The 17,422-nt window shown below is 53.4% G+C and overlaps 1 protein-coding gene across 1 annotated transcript; it reads left to right on the forward strand.

The window, feature by feature from the left end:
- The first annotated feature begins 5,505 nt into the window (after window positions 1-5,505).
- On the forward strand, window positions 5,506-9,310 carry HES2 (hes family bHLH transcription factor 2). The gene is made up of 4 exons (XM_036064488.2): window positions 5,506-5,953; window positions 6,041-6,136; window positions 6,409-6,508; window positions 6,594-9,310. Exons 1-4 carry the CDS (start codon window positions 5,600-5,602, stop codon window positions 6,848-6,850), a joined length of 807 nt encoding a protein of 268 aa, XP_035920381.2. The 5' UTR covers window positions 5,506-5,599; the 3' UTR covers window positions 6,851-9,310.
- Window positions 9,311-17,422: the final 8,112 nt, after the last annotated feature.

Genomic DNA, 17,422 nt, shown 5'->3' on the forward strand with positions numbered 1-17,422 from the left:
GGTGCCGCCCGCGGCGCCGCGACCCCCCGCTCAGCGCGTTCCCCCGGGCGCCATGCACCTGTCCCGGGGCAGCGGGAGAGCCCGCGGCGCAGCCGTCGGGGCCCTGCGGCTCGGGGAGGCGGAGCGGCTGCCTGCCGGGTCTCTGGCCCTCGCCGCCTCGCCCGCTCCGCTCCGCCTCCGCCGCGCTCTGGGCCTGGGGGCCCCCGCGGGCGCCCGGCTTAAGCCTGGGGCCCGCCCCCCGCGCCGCCTCAGCCCCGCCCCCGCCGCGCCGCCCCGCGGGCTGCGTGGCCGCGCCGAGGGCCGGACTCCGGCTACGACGGCAAGTGCGCCCGGGGACTTCTCTCCTGGTTTAGCTCACGTATAACAGAGACCGCGGAGGGAGGCCAAACGGTTCGAATTTGAGAGCCGTCCAGGCGCTGGCGAGCGGATCCCCCAGACGAATTAATTCATCAACCCAGTGCCCACGACATGCTGTTCCAGGCCCTGGGGACACAAGCCAGCAAACAATTACTCTCTGCCATTGCAGAGAGTGACGAGTGTCACCAGAACAGGAATATGGGGTTGGAGAGAGTTGTAGGCACTGCGTGGGTGGTCAGGGAAAGGTGCATCCGAGGAGGTGTGGTGGGCTGGGCTTTGAATGGTAAGAAGGGGCATTCCAGGCCGACCAGACTGCAAGGGCAAAGACCCTGGGGCAGGAACAGGCCACACAAGTCCCTGAGGGGCTCCGGGTCTGTGCCAAAGCGGGTGCAACAGGTGCTGGGCCCTCAGCCTTCTGCGGTTCCTCCAGGCCCCAGAGCCTCCTGGAGGCAGGAGAAAGAGGAGGAAAGGGCAGGAATGCCTGGGACACTCCGGTTTCTGGATCCAGAGCCTCTGTCTGGGGTGGGGAGAGTCAATGGTGAGCTTGAGGGCCTGGGGCTGGCAAACAGGGAGAAGGGAAAGTAGGAATGCAAAGGCTGGGGGCAGTGGGGAGATGCACCAGAGCAGTCACCCAGGGAGCAGAGCCAGGACCCTCCTCTGAGGGCTCAGGAAGGTTCCAGGACAGCAGCAGGGCGGGAGACCACACAGGCGCCAAACCAGCCTACCTGCATAGCCGCAAGCCTTTCATGGGAGCTGGAGGGAGGCAGAGTCGTGGACAGGAGGAGGAACTGCCAGAAGGCGGGGGCTGCGTAGCTCTGGGAGCACAGTCAGCACGCCTGTGAAGTTGAAACAGCCTGTGTCCTTCCTCGCCCTCCCCCACCTGCCTACTGGAGCCCTGTGAGGGCCTGGCCCTGGGCTGTTTCACCCAGCACCTAGCCAGGCCCAGCTCAGGGAGGCCTGAGCTGTAGAAATGCTATAGAGTGAGCCTGCTTTCTAGAACAGTGGGAGTCCTATCGCGGGCCTCTGGGTCTGCCACCTGGTGGCGCTGTGCACTATTGCCTCCAGGGCTCCGAGGTGCCCCGATTAACCAGGGCTGCTGTGCCTGCACAGCTTGGCAGGTTGCCACCCACTTCCCAAGGGCCAGGACAGCCTTGCTCCCTCCATGGGACCTGTGACAACTGGGCCTGGGACCCCTACCCAGTGGTTTGTGGACAAGGGGAGGGAGGAGTCTTATCCTGGAAGCCGCCATGCTTCAGTGGGCTCTGGATGTCCAGTAGAGCTGCCCTTCTCTGGCACACCCAGGAGCAGGTACACCGTGGGCCCTACACGTGGCAGGCGTGCTGTGAAGACAACGAGCTAAAACAGCTTGTCTTTGGTGCCCCTCCCCTGTGCCTCCTCCGTGACTAAAAAGCCTTGCAGTTCATGTTCTTCACTCCCACGGTGGCTCCCCTGGTCCTGGACACCCTCATGGATCACATGGTTTTGTCACTTGGGGGCCAGATGGGGGTGATGTGCTGCCGCTGGGGCAGCAAGGCAGAGGAGACACCCCGAGCCTCGTCCGCCATAGATAGGTCACCTGTGAGCCCTGTCCTTGCTGACTGGCTGACCGTCCTCTCAGACTCCTCTCAGAACACTGCCCACACTCAGGCTGAGACCCAGGTCTTCTGGGCCCCCCTGGGTCCACCAGGTCCAGTCCAGCAGCCCTAGAGAGTCCAGGCCAACAAGAACACATTTATGGAAGCCCTACTGCTTCCCAGACACTATGCTAAGCTTCACCTGCATATGTAGATATATATATATTTGAGCCTAAACACAGAGGCTTTTATTGTTAGAAAGGGCAAATCTTACACTCAACTGGGTTGGGTTTTTTTTTTAAAGATTTTATTTATTTATTTGACGGAGAGAGACACAGCAAGAGAGGGAACACAAGCAGGGGGAGTGGGAGAGGGAGAAGCAGGCTTCCTGCAGAGGAGGGAGCCCGATGCGGGGCTCGATCCCAGGACCCTGGGGTCATGACCTGAGCTGAAGGCAGCCGTTGAATGACTGAGCCACCCAGGCGCCCCTCAACTGGGTTTTAGCATCAAGGCATGAGAACGGAGATGCCCTGGCCTCCACAGGTCTTTGGCTCCCTCCAGTGCAGGGCTCAGTTCTACCGAGACCAGCTCAACCACGACCACTGTTCCCTCATCCCAGCAGCAACAGTTCAAGTCCCTCTCTGTTACCCAGCAGCTGGAGGGGACAGAGTATGACAGATTCTGGAATGCCATCTGCCGGAGCCCCACCTTCTCTAAACTTCTCTAAGCTTCAGGGAAACAGGAAAAAGTCCCAACAGTCAAACTGCATTTTCTGCAAAAGTTGGAGGGAGGTATGTGACATTCCTTTGCTCAACAAACAAAACAAAATCAACCGATTTGGTGAATTGATGCTGCAGAAGGATCTTGGAAGAATCAGGGAGCCCCCCTGGGGAATGGTGGGCAGGGAGAAACCCCAGGCACAGAAGTCCGCGTCAGAACCTCTGCTCAGAAGCTGGGGAGGCAGAGGGGCCAAGCCATTGAGGGAGGCGCTCCCTCCCCAGTTGTCCCAGGATTGTCTCTGGTCCCCAGTGCCACGGCCCCAGATAGGCCTCAGTCCTCGGTCGCAGGTGAGGGAATGAGCTGCAGCTGGAATTTCTCTTCCAGAAGACGCTATTAAAAGCAAGGCCACTCTGCGAGCCAATGACCTGCCTTGTAGCTGGTCCCAGGAGAGTTCTGTGAGGAGAACCAGCCTGGAACTTCCTCGGTAGAGATGGCAAAGCTGATCAAATGCTTGGATTTGCTGTGGGCCCAGGACAGGTTCTGAGGCTGCCTTCTTAGCAGCAGGATCTGCTTTGGATGCATGACAAGATGAAGGTGTATTTACCTGGAATGGTGTTGTCATTTGCAGACTGCCCACCTGTCTGCCCATCAGTTTCTGTGATGCCCGCTTCGTTAGCAGACAGAATGAGTGACACAAATGGCCATGGTGAAAGGCAATAATTTCATCCTCACCTGCATATTTGATCTCTACAGTGACACTATGAGAGGGGTACAACCACTATCCCCATTTTGCAGCTGGGGAAACTGAGGCACCAGGAGATTTGTTTGTTTCTATTTTTTAATGTATCTTGCCTGAGGTGACACAAATGCTTAGAGCACCTCCTTGTCTCCTCCAGATGTCAGCTCTGTCCCCACCAGGATGCCTCCTCTCATCCCCCTGCTGGGCTCAGACCCTTCACCCACCGCATTCAGACCTCTCCCCCCAACTAAAGGGCAGGAACCAGGGGTGGAGTGTATCCTCACTGTACCCTTCCCTAAAGCCTGCACCCCCACACTCTGCCCACTCAGCTGTCTTACCTGTTTCCCTGATTATAATACTTCCTCCAGGTAATCAACAAACCCTCCAGAATCCTTTGATGGAAGGGAAAGTTGGGACCACCTGGTCAAAGACCTTCACAGCAAGGGAAAATGGAGAAGAAATTTAAAATTTGGAGGGGCGCCTGGGTGGTTCAGTCGTTAAGCGGCTGCCTTTGGCTCAGGTCATGATCCCAGGGTCCTGGGATCGAGCCCCGCATCGGGTTCCCTGCTCGGCAGGAAGCCTGCTTCTCCCTCTCCCACTCCCCCTGCTTGTGTCCCCTCTCTCGCTGTGTCTCTCTCTGTCAAATAAATAAATAAAATCTTAAAAAAAAGATTTGAAGTAACTGTCACCGAAAAGGGCGTTTGCTTCCCCAACCCCACTCTCCAGTGGTCCACAGGCATGGAGGGGGATGTTCTAGGAGGACTCTTCCTCCCCAGACCTTTCCCTCAGGAGCAGCATCAGGGTCTCTCAGCAAACATGCAGATGTTGGTGTAGGGTGGTCTCGTGGGCACAGAGCTAAGTCAGCCAGCGTGTGTGTAGTGAGAGGGAACACGTGAGGCAGTAGTGATCCACTAAGTAATCCACAAAGTCCTTTTTGGAGCACTTAAAGAGCAATTCGTTACCTTGGAGGAGGCTGGCCCATAGCTACTCTGGGCTCAGTGATGCCAGAGGGACAGGGGCTCAGACATTCCCAGGCCTTGCTGGGCCAAATGTATTGAATGTTTTATTCTCATAATTAGAGACTGTTATGCGGATTAATGGAAGTGAGTGCTAAAAGGTCGTTGGCATACAGTACGTGCCCCATAAACAGTGGCCAGTTGGTCCTTTGAGTGCCACAGACCGGGATGGGTGGCCTGAGTTCCCGGTCACCCTGACTGCTCCGGGCCCCTCCCTGATAGCCATGCTGGTCGTCTCAGGCCCTGCTGGGGGGCATGGGGTAGGGGGACTTGGAGCGAGCGGTGGGGGTGTGGTGCGGAGGCGGGGTTTGGGCGGCACGAGTGGGGGAGTCGTCCAGCACCCTGGACAGCGCCTGCCGGCTCCGAGCCAGGGTACCTCCTCTCGGCCGCTCTCCGTGGGTCCCGCCCACCATCCGCCCATAGGTCGGCCCCGAAGTCCTCAGTGCTGGCCGCCGGGCTGTCCGTTGCCCCGCCAGCCGGTTGAGGGAGGGCAGCCCGGAGCAGATGGGCGGGGGACGCCCAGCCAGTTTGGTACAGCAACGGCCACGCGGCGCGGAGGCGGGCCCAGCGGACCGCTAGGGCCGAGGAGGGCAGCGGGGAGCAGGGACTCAGGACCGCCCAGCCCCGCTCGTCACGTGCGCTCCGACTGTCCCGCGGGTAGGAACCCGCAGCTGGAGCCAGTGGAAATGAAAATGAGCCCAGGGCTCCTGGATTGCCTCGTCTTCTCTGGGCCTCAGTTTACCCATCCAAAACTGAGCACGGGAGAACACAATGATTCCTAACTTGGTGAACCGCTGGAAGGTTCTATGGAGTGACTAGAGCCAGGGCAGGCAGTTCAGCGACCAGCCAGTTCCCAGCGGCTAGGGCCCGAGCAAGTCGACACTTTACTCGGTGTCCTCTTCCAGCTCGGCCCTTCAGTCCGCAGAGCAACTCGCGGGGGGAGTCCCTTCCCTTGGCTAGAAACCTACGTGGGGGCTCACTGAGGCCCGGGCCTCGGCGGCTCTGCCGCCGCTGGGTCCCCCGCCCCGGCGTAGGGCGGGGCTCAGAGGAGGCGCTGAGCTCGAAGGGCGGTGCTGGTCGAGGAGGAACGGCAGGCTGAGCGAGCTCGGGGCAGCCAAGGCTTCGATGGCGCCCACACATACCCCTGCAGGGGCTCGGGTGCGCCCCCGGCCCGCGACCCCGCCGCAGATGGGATGCGGAGGCCAGGAGCGGCACCCCGGGGGCTCCGCCGTCCCCGTCCCTCCCCTACCCGGCGAAGGAACAAAGGCGGGAGGTGGGACCCGCAGGCAGCCAGACTCCGTGGGGAGGGATGGGGCGGGGCGGGGCGGGGCGGGCGACACCGCCTCCTTAAAGCCGGGCGGCTGGCGAGGTGTTGCACCCCTCCGGCGCCGGCTCCTGCAGCGCGCGGAGCTTCCCCTCGGGCCTGGGTCTGCGCTCCGTGTCCGCGCGGGCACAGGTCTCCTACACGCGGGGCCCGCAGCGGCGCCGCTTCCCCGCCGAGCATGGGGCTGCCTCGGAGAGCGGGGGACCCGGCGGAGCTGCGCAAGGTAGGAGCTGGGGAGTGAGGGCGGAGCGGCCGGGGCGGGGACCGGGACTGCGACCCGCGTAACCTCGGCCTCGGCGCGCGTCCGCAGAGCCTGAAGCCGCTGCTGGAGAAGCGCCGCCGCGCGCGCATCAACGCAAGCCTGAGGCAGCTCAAGGGGCTCATCCTGCCGCTGCTGGGCAGGGAGGTGGGTGCCGCGGCGCGCGGGGGCCGGGGTGGGGGCTCCGGGCGCAGCGCGAGGGGGGCGGGTGGGCTGAGGGGCCCTTGCCCGAGGAGCCGGCGAGGGGGCTCCGCGCGGCGCGGGAGGCCGAGCCGGAGTGGGGCTGGCGCCGAGGAGCCGCCCCACCCTGGGCCACGGGCGTCCGACACGCAGGCAGGAGACTGGTGCTCACGGCAGTCTGCCGGAGATCTGTCTCGTTTGCCCGTGTCTCTGCCCCTCTCCCTCGTGGCCGGGCGCAGAGCTCCCACTACTCGAAGCTGGAGAAGGCGGACATCCTGGAAATGACCGTGCGCTTCCTGCAGGAGCTGCCTGCGTCCTCCTGCGCGGCCACAGCGCCTAGTGAGTGGCCCGCCCCGCCGCCGCCCTGCCCCACGCCCGCCGCCCCGCACCCCGCCGCGCGCCTCACGCCTCTTTCCGCCCGCAGCGCCCTCGGACAGCTACGGTGAGGGCTACCGCGCCTGCCTGGCACGTCTGGCCCGCGTGCTGCCCGCCTGCCGCGTCCTGGAGCCCGCCGTGAGCGCCCGCCTGCTGGAGCACCTGCGGCGGAGGGCGGCCGGCGCCACCCCCGACGGTGCGCGCGCTGGGGACTCCTGTGGCGCGGCCGCGCCTTCCCCGCCGCCCGCACCTGCGCCTGCGCCGCCTGCGCCTCCCCGCGGCCCCGGCCTCTGGAGGCCCTGGTAGCCCCCTCGCCAGGCCACGGACCCCGCTGACTGCAAGAGACCGAGAGCGCCGGGCAGACTGAGGAAACTCGTGGTGCCGGCTGCTCTTTCCGCACGGGGGACCCGCTCAGCACCCACCCCCAGGCTGGCACCCGGATGTTTGTGATCGGTGTGGCCGACTGAAGGCGGTGGGGGCTCAGCTCGAGGAAATAAGGAGAGCAGCCCAACCTCTTGCGTGTGTCTGGGCTGGAGAAGGGGGTAGGGGGCTGCAGGGGGAGGAAGGAGCTCCCCTTCTCAGCTGCGGGAAGTGGCTCTAGAACTGGGCCCCAGCACTGGCACCAGCCCAAAGGCTGCAACAGGAGCTCACCGGGGCCGGGTGCAGCCCTCTATTCTGACTGGTCGCTGCCTCCTTACAGCTCAGCCTGGGCACCTCTGGACACGCAAGAGCAATGGCCTGAGGAGCTCTGCGGGCTGGGCAGCCATCACCCCCACTCCTGGGCTCTCCTGTCCTGCGCTTGCAGTGATAGGGACAGGGTGCAGCCAGGGCTCTGTGTTGCTGGGGGTGAAGGCATGGTAAGATGGCCTTGGGAAGGACTTATTTCCCCAAGCATTCAGTGACCACCTATGTACCACACACCAGTCTAGGGGGCCTTGGGGTGTGCGGAAGGGGGGGGATAAGAAGGAGGGTGCCCTGTGGCCTCAAGGAAGCTTGAGTCAGTGCCAGTGTGAGGTGAGCAGGTCTATGTCCTGGAGCGGCAGAAATTCCATTTACTTGCAGATAACAGCAAGTAAAGGAACAGGAAACACCTTTCCTGTCAGGACAGGTTACTGGAAGCCACTTGTTTCTCAGACTTCTTTTCCCTCTGCCCAGAAGCAAGGGGAGTCTGAGGAGACTCAGGGAAGGGCGTGTGGCCCCCAGGCTCGGGTGCCCAGGAGAAGGCAGGGGCACCTGCGGCCTGCTGGTCACGCTCCTGGTTCACAGGGCTTCACTGAGCACTCCAGGGAGGTTGGGACTCCCAACAGTCCCCCGTCCAACATCCTGAGCAAGGGACCAGGGCACTAGGGACAAGAGGAACTGATGGGGTCGGGGTGTTCACCAGACCCAAGTATGTCACAAAAACCCCTGGTGACCTGGGTACTGATTTGGGTGGCCAGATGTGGGAAGCTGTGGGCGTTATCGAAGGAGTCAATGTTAAGACAGCAGGGGAGCCCCCAGCAAGGTGTGCTGTCCTTTGTCCTCGCAGACCCAGCTGGCTGGACTGTAAGCTCCTGGAGGGCAGGGCTAGGGCTGAGCCTACCTCTGTGTCCCCACGGAACTCAGCACATGGTAGCTGCTCAATAAATATCGTGAGCTAACAAACAGGTGATGTCGCTGGACCATAGCTGTATTGAACCCTTTGGCCACAACTCCCATCCCCAGGCCCTAATGTCACTTTGAAACTCTTTTCCACCAAAGCCTGTGTATCCGGAGGACAAATGTGGGGGAGGGTGGGGAGAGCAGAGAGAGCAGTGTCTGCTTGCTTCCTTGCTTCCCCCATTCCTGAGAATGTGAGCCTGCTCTCCTGAGCTGCCTGGAGCAAGCGGGGGAGGGGCAGGTAACCTACACGCCCACACCCACCACAGAAGGTCAAGTTTCCTCTCTGGGTGAAGGACTCCGCCTTGGGCACACACTGAGCAGGCTCCTTTTTTCCCTAATAAATAAGAGCTTTCCATACAGGTTTGAACTCTGTAAGAACTGATCCACCAGAGGCCCCTTTCCTCCTTTGGGTCGTATTTGCCTCTTCTTGCTTCTGAGCCCCTGACTCCAATCAAGCTGTATTACAAGCAGTCAGGGAGGATGGGAGTGTAGACAGGCCAGTGACTCATAGGATCAGGCGTTCCAGGGAACCTGAACCAGGGGGCCCCCCTGGGCCCTGGCAGGGAGCTGAGGCATGCCCAGGTGGGTGAGGTTCTGGGCCGGCAGCGAGAAGCCGGTTTCCCAGCAGGGATGGGCAAAGAGCTGCCCAGAAGTTCTGAGCTGGGCTTATGAAATAGGGAGAACACGGGCCTCCTCCACGGGACGCCTGCAGGCACCTTCCCAGGTGTCCTGAAGGCGAGTCCAGGGCAGTGCAGGCTTTTTCTATGTGGGAGGGAGGCTGCCTCACTCGGGGGCATTTCGTGAGCTTTAACAAGGCCCACATTGTGCCCGTTGACCAGCTCTTATGATGCCCTCTGCTCTGGTCCCATGACTGAATCTAACTGTCGAACTTTGTCTGGTTATCACGCTTGGTTGGAGAAAAGGCTCCTGTGTCTCTCATAAACCTGTGGGTGAAATGATCCAATGACCACAGCACTGAGCTGTCTGGGAAACTCAGGCTGGGGCCAAACCCCACGTGTCCCCCCGGCGCCAGTTAATTTGGAAAGGTCAAATCTCCCTTCCATGAGTGAGGATAAAGAGCAGGTTGCCAAGGAGCACTCCTTTAATAAACATTTGCAAATTGCTCTTCTCTGCCTGTGACTACCAGACTCTGCCAATGAGTCTCCCACTTGTTTCCCTGTAATAGGATCAGAAGGAACATAGCCTGTGGGGAATGTCTGGAAAAATGCGCGGCTCTGCAGAACCCCACTCCCCATCATGCTTTGGGATGACCATGCTGGAGACAGTGATGGGACAGAGGGAGCTTCCCCATCATGTGCAGCTACCTCCTACTTGAAACATCAACATGCGGCCGTATTTACTTTTTAAAAACACACCAGGTTGCTGTAGATGTCCCAGAGAAGAGCTAACCCAGCCAATGATGTTTTTTCCCTGGGTTTTACTTCGTGCCTGGCCGCTTACCAATGTGGCTGTGTCTCAGGGTACTGACCGAGTACCTGGGTGTGCGTGTGCGTGTGCATGTGTGTCCCTGCACAGCCAGGTGACTGCCCTGCAGGGAGCTGCCTGGGCATGTGATGTGGAGGAGAAGGATGCCACCCACTGAGGGTTCCCAGTGAGCAACTAGTTTCACTCTGGGTTTTGAGAGAGCCTGGCAAAGCCCCAGGCACTTAAGGCAGCTATAATGAAACTTTGAATGGTTTCAGGGGCGTGAGAAAGGCACTTAATGGGCACACCCAACGTGCACGTGTGGTGTCTTGTCACTGAGATCCATTGCAGGGCAGGAGGGAGCAGGGGTCCAGTGGCTGGTCACAGGAGCCTGCTTTGGGAGGCAGGGTTCCCTGGCCTGCGGGTTAAGAAAGGAGATTCCAAGCTGAATGTGTGCCCACTGCTGGTTCTCTGGTGGAGGCTGGGTCCAGAGCCACCTGCCATGGTGCTTGGTATATAAACCTGAGGGAGAATGGAGCCAAGTCCTTAAAGAACAAAGAACCACTCTAGACCTCAGAAATCAGAGGCAGATCCAGGTTTTGTGTGGATACATTCTAATATAAAATTATGAATACAGACTTGGTGTGAAAATAAATATTCAGAGTGAAAAAGTAAGTCACATCAAGCTAGTGGTGCTTGCAGATTGATGTCCATGCTTTTGGTTTGTCTTTAAGCAATTCATCAGACACACTTTCTGGTGACAACCCTGGCCTTTCCTCTGTTCCAGAACATTCTACCACGTTATGCCCTTGCTTGGGAGCAGATCCGAGCTTAGGCTTCATCAGTCTCCTGGTAAATTCAGAGTGGACTCTCAATGCTCAAATTTAAGAGTCCAGAATGCTCAAATGACAATAACAAGGTAAATGCCTTCCATTTGCTGCACCCATTCATTACAGGCTATTATATTACAGGATATATATTTACACAAACATTTACTGCATTTATGACACTTTTTTTCTTTACCTCTTTCTGGGAAGCTTGTGAAAAGCAGATTTCCAGGTCCCACCTCCAAGGGTTCTGATTCCCTGTGTCTGAGTCAATAGCCTCACCATACACCTGAGGCCAGGTGAGTCTGCTCTAACAAAGACGCCGCCTCTGAGGATGGTGGGTGCCAAGGGCTGGGGGAAGGGAAGAGGGAGGTAGTGTTCAGTGGAGACAGAGATCCACTTTTCAAGATAAAGAGTCTTGGGGATAGATGGTGTTGGTGGTTACCTTAATAAGGTGAATGTACTTAATGCCACTGAACTGCACACTTACAAATGGTTAAGATGGTAAATATTATGTGTATTTTACCACCAAAAAAGAAGAAGAAGGAGGAGGAGGAGGGAAGGGGGACAAGGAGGAGAAGAAGAAGGAGGAGGCGGAGAAGAAGGTGAAGAAAAGCAGGAAGAAGAAGAAGAATGAATGAAAAGAGACCATATCTGCAATTGGGGCTACTACTTAAGTTTGCAGTAGGTTGTTCTAGAGGATCCATGGTTTTCATAGTAAGTAGACTGGTCAATTAAATTAAGCTACGATAAATGGTGTGCCTGGCTGCCTCTGTTGGTAGAGCATGTGACTCTTGATCTCAGGGTTGTGAGTTTGAGCCCCACGTTGGGCAGAGAGATAAATTAAGCTATGATGCATCTTCTAGATCTTTTAAGAGTGTCATAAATTTTTGCCACTTTGGGGATCTAGACTGTTTTGATTTACTATCCTTGTTGGGGGCAGAGTTTTGCACTTTTTTCTCTTTTTTTTTGACCATTTTTAAAAATTGAAGTATAATTGACATATGGTATTGTATTAGTTTCAGGTGCACAGTATATGGTACAGCAATTCTATATACTCCTCAGTGCTCATCTTGATAAGTCTCTTAATCTCCTTTATCTATTTCACCCATACCCCACCCACCTCCTCTTTGACAACCACCAGTTTGTTCTCTGTATTTAGGAGTCTGGCTTTTTGTCTCTTGTTTTCTTTGTTTATTCATTTGCTGTGTTTCCTAGATTCCACATATGAGTGAAATCATACAGTATTTGTCTTTCTCTGACTTCTTTTGCTTAGCATTATACCTTCTAGATCCACCCATGTTGTCACAAATGGCAAGATCTCATTCTTTTTTATGGCTGAGTAACATTCTATTTATATCTGTGGTATATATATATATCACATCTTTTTTTTTTTAAAGATTTTATTTATTTGACAGAGAGAGACACAGCAAGAGAGGGAACACAAGCAGGGGGAGTGGGAGAGGGAGAAGCAGGCTTCCCCCTGAGCAGGGAGCCCGATGCAGGGCTCAATCCCAGGACCCTGGGATCATGACCTGAGCCGAAGGCAGATGCTTAATGACTGAGCCACCCACGCGCCCTACACCACATCTTTTTTATCCTTCTTTGTCATCTTTATCGATGGACCCTTGGGTTGCTCATGTATCTTAGTTATTGTAAATAATGCTGCAGTAAACATAGGGGTACATATGTCTTTTCAAATTAGAGTTTTTGTTTTCTTTGGGTAGATACCATAGTGGAATTACTGGATCATATGGTAATTCTATTTTTAATTCTTTGAAGAACCTCCCTACTCTTTTCCATAGTGGCTGCACCAATTTGCATTCCTACCAACAGCACAATTTGCCTCCACATCCTTGCCAACACCTGTTGTTTCTTGTCGTTTTGACTCTAGCCATTCTGACAGGTGTGAGGTGATGTCTTACTGTGGTTTTGATTTGTATTTCCCTGATAATTAGTGATGTTGAACACTTTTCATGTGTCTGTTGGCCATTTGTATGTCTTCTTTGGAAAAATGTCTATTTGTGTCTTCTGCCCATTTTAATCAGACTATTTGGGTTTTTTTTGGTGTTGAGTTGTGTAAGTTCTTCCTATATTTTGGATAGTAACCCCTTATCGGATGTATCATCGGCAAATATCTTCTCCCATCCAGTAGGTTGCCTTGTTGTTTTGTTGATGGTTACCTTCGCCGAGCAAAAGCTTTTTATTTTGATGTTGTCCCAATAGTTTAATTTTGTTTTTGTTTCCCTTGTCTGAGGAGACAGATCTAGAAAAATGTTATGGCTGATGTCACAGAGATTACTGCCTGTGTTTTCTTCTAGGAGTTTTATGATTTCGGGTCTCACATTTAGGTCTGTAATCCATTGTGAATTGATGTGTGTGTGTGGTGTGAGAAAGGGATCTAGTCTCATTCTTCTGCCTGTAGCTGTCCAGTTTTCTCAGAGGTTTGCATATTAAAAAAAAAAAATTTGTTAAAAAAAAAAAAGAAAGGGCTCCTGGCAGGCTCAGTCAGTGGAGCGTGTGACTCTTGATCTCGGGGTTGTGAGTTCGAGGCCCATGTTGGGTGTAGAGTTTACTTAAAAAAAAAAAAGAAAGAAAAAATAATTTGTTAGTAATTTAATGATAACTTTAGCAACTTATTAGTATATATACTGATGATTCAACAGATGCTAACTATTCTTCTATTCCCAAATTAGCATTCTATTTAAGAAAATGATATGCACGGATAGACGTGTGATAGTGCTTCACTTCTAAAAACAGAATGGCATGGGAGGGCATTCAGTTAAGGGACAGTATTTTCTCCACGAATGCTTTCATTCATCTTTTTTGCATCTCTTTTATCTACCTTTGGTTTTTCTTTAATTCTAGCTTAAAGCATATTCTACTGAGTCCTTCACTTTCCCAACCTCATTAATATGACTCTGTCATGTTTGGCTCAGGTATAGAAGGATTCTACAATGTGTATAGACTCGTGCAAACAAAACCAAAGTGACAAACTGTCCCATGTCTCACCATTCTATATTCTTATAGTCCACACATTATAGCACTGCTTCCCCATAGGTCAGGTGCAAGTATCTAAAACCCAGGAAATTGCTGATTTAGAGGTTTACACTTGACCCTCCCCACTATGATAGGTCTTACCCCAGAGGCCACAGAATTAAGGGGCTGTGCCAAATATCAAGTTTCTATATTCCTATTATACTTTGGGGGACCAGAGAAATGACCACAGTGTTCACACACCTAGTGGACCCATCGTGAGCCAGACAGGACCAAGATTCCACTGATGCCCTGGCCTCCATCATGTCCCCACCCAAAGAGGGATATGTGATGACACTTTGGATCTTCAAGGATCCATGTGAACATGGACTCTGTGTCTGATGGACCAGGAAATGTTCGCACATTACACCTCGCCTAGGGCACAGTTATCCAAATAAGTGCCATTGGTTCCTTGGTGGAAGTCTGGGAGGAATCATGACTCTATACATTTGCCTTGTGTCTCGAGGTCCTGGGGTCCCAGCCTTGCTTCAGTCAGTGGGTTCCAGATCCAAGCATTGTCTCAGGTCATGGAAGGCAGGCAAGGACTCATTACTTTTCACTGGGGTCATTGCCATAGTCCCTGGTGAGCATCTTTTATTTCTTCTAATTGTGCAGACTGAGCAGTCCCCTCGTTGACTGCCTGTCTGTTTTGCCCCCTGGGATGCTGAGTTTTCGTAGCTGTCACCGTAACTGTCTGTGGATCAGGCCTCCCTGGCTGCCACCTTGTGTCTGTCGCTCGTTACGATCATTCTGATCTCCTGGCTCCGACAGCGCTGTCAGTGCTAACATCAGGCCTCTGTGGTTTTGGAGTCCGTCACCCTGGATGACAGTGATCCTGCTCTTGCAGGGGCATCTGCTTCGTAGGGATGCTGGTGCACCTTCACCGTGCCTTCCTTACTCACTTGGTAAATGTGTATCCTTCAGGTCCTCCTGAGTAGCCTACTCATCTGGAGCTTTTTCCAGCCTTACATAGCATGTCCATGGTAGCATGGCCCCTTCTCTGAGCCTTTTAGGCATGCCTGGCCTCCCTTAGAGTGGGCCATCACCTCATCATGTCACTAAGGGCCACCTTGGCCACATGACCGCACCATCTCAACGTATAAATGCCGGTGTGATAAAGCCAGAGTCCTGGGATGATGCTCTCAAAGCAATACCTTCTCCCTTAACCAACTGTTTTCCACCTCCTTTGAGCATCCTTGGAATCTAATCTCCTCCATGTGTTCCCTCTAAAACCTGCATCTCCTTGGCTTGTGGTCCCTGTCCTCCGTCACCAGGTCCAGCACGGCCCAGCCAGGCTCTGGAATAACTTAACCCTGGTTATTAGCCTCATGGCCAGAAGGGGAAGCAGGGCAGGTCCTGAGGGGCTCGTGTCCTTGCCCTCATTTCTGCTCCCACCACATTACTTTACTTCCTGATAGATCACACTGTCTAGGGCATCTCTTTCCAGTAATGTACTAATTGCACTGGGTTCAGTAGTGTCCCCCTAGAAACTCATGTCTTCCTGAAACCTCAGAATGTGACCTTATTTGGAAATAGGATCTTTGCTGGTGTAATTAAGTAAAGGTGACGTCACTCTGGATTAAGGTGGGCTCTAAATCCAATGACTGGTGTCCTGATGAGAGGAGGAGAGGACAATAAGGACCCAGAGAGGAGATGGCCATGTGAAGACGAGGCAGAGGTTGCAGTGGTGCAGCCTTAAGCTAAGGAACTCCTGGGGCTCCCAGAAGCCAGGAGAGGCGAGGAAGGGTTTGTCCCTAGAAACTTCAGAGGGAGCGTGGCCCTGCTGACACCTCGATTGGGGACTTCTGGCTTCTGAACTGTGAGAAAATAAATTTCTGTTGTTTTAAACCATTCCGTTTGTGGTACTTTGTCATGGCAGCCCTAGGAAACTGGTCCACTTGGTATATCATTGCCAACTGTAACCATTGGGGAAGACATTTTATTTTTAATTTATTTTTAATTTTTTTTTATTTTAAAAAGATTTATTTGAGAGAGAGAGAGTGTGCACACGTTGGGGGTTGTAGGGGGACCGGCAGAGGGAAAGAGAGACTCTTGAACAGACTCCCTGCTGAGCACAGAGCCCGACTCGGAGCTCGATCTCATGACCCTGAGATCATGACCTGAGCCAAAACTGAGTCACTTAACCAACTGAGCCACCCAGGCGCCCCTGGAAGACATTTAAAAATCAGCTTTATGTGGATTATAACTACTATTTACTCTATTAGAAATTAAAAAGAAATTTAAAAACTTTATGTATCAACTCACTAAAAACAACAAATACATGCATTATACGTTAGCATGTACACCTTATTTTCAATAAGAAATATATTTTTTGAAACAAAAATTTTGGAGACAAGAGTGACATTGTTCTGTAGCTTTGCAAATCTCTGTACTATGGATTTTTTTTTTCACATTTTATTTACTTATTTGACAGAGAGAGAGAGACAGCGAGAGAGGGAACACAAGCAGGGGGAGTGGGAGAGGGAGAAGCAGGCTTCCTGCTGATCAGGGAGCCCGATGCGGGGCTCGATCCCAGGACCCTGGGATCATGACCTGAGCCAAAGGCAGACGCTTAACGACTGAGCCACCCAGGCGCCCCTGTGCTATGGATTTTAATAGAAGACAGCTGGATTCTCCTAGCTCCTTCTGCACTCAATGTGTCGTGATACATTTGTTTCACTGGAAGAGTGTGAAAACACACATAAATACATAGCTGGAAAAGGGAGGAGTATTTTAATATTTTAATGGTCTTTTCAGGGAATTATGGACATTTTTCTTTGCTACTATGCCAAAACTCAGCATGTGCTAGCTCCTTAAAGGTGAGTCACAATGTAGAATCTGAAACTGTATGATATATTACTCTTTCATGCCCTGTTACACTCAACTTCACTGATCCATATGGCATTTTTTTTAAGTGAGCTTTACGTCCAACGTGGGTCTTGAACTCACACCCCTGAGATCAAGAGTCACATGCTCCACCGGCTGAGCCAGCCAGGTGTCCCTATCTGGCATTTTGAATGGGTCTTTTACTCATGTGTGATTATGTGATACCATGCATTAGTCTTCTGAAAAATATCGGTCCCCTGACTTATGCAGATCTTCCAAATATTGACTGATTTCATTATATAGTTTCATCACACATCAGGTAGCCTCTGGAAAAACGCTGTATATATATATTTTTAAGATTTTATTTATTTGTCAGAGAGAGAAAGCACAAGCCGGGGGTACGACAGGCAGAGGGAGAAGCAGGCTCTCTGCTAAGCAAGAAGCCCAATGTGGGACTCGATCCCAGGACCCTGGGATCATGACCCGAACCGAAGGCAGATGCTTAACCAAATGAACCACCCAGGCGCCCCTAAAATTATAAAAATATAATTATAAGTTAATCAACTGTACAGTTATGATTTGTGCATTTTTTCTGTACGTGTGCTTTACTTATAAATATCTAGACGGTCTCTGTATTGTGTGATATCATAGTGTGATGGTAGGTGCCTAGCCCACGGCCTGATATGCATAAGGTGCTCAATAAGTAGTTGTTGGGTGCATGAGAATGATCATCACTAATTAGTCATAATGTCGACTACCATTTATTGAGCTCTTCCCATGCACCAGGCACTGCTCTCAATGATTTTTACGTATTAACTCATTTAATCCTCATACAAAGCCTACGAGGTGTACACCGTTATCTTCATTTTGTAGATGAGGAACTGAAGCACAGAGGGGTCAAGGAACCTCTCTGAAGCCACACAGCTAGTAGGTGCCTGAAGGTGTGTTCTTCCTGCAGGGCTCTGGGTCCCTTCATTTTAACCTTCACCAAACTAATTAACCTTCATTTACCAGTTATGAAATGACCCCCCTCAGGACACAGATACCAAATCCAACTGTGTTACTGTACCACCGAGGAGTAAAAGTGGTTCCGTGACCTGGGCATTTAAATGAGCATTTGGAG

The sequence above is a fragment of the Halichoerus grypus genome, chromosome 5 (genome assembly GCF_964656455.1).
Source record: "Halichoerus grypus chromosome 5, mHalGry1.hap1.1, whole genome shotgun sequence".
Lineage (NCBI taxonomy): Eukaryota > Metazoa > Chordata > Mammalia > Carnivora > Phocidae > Halichoerus > Halichoerus grypus.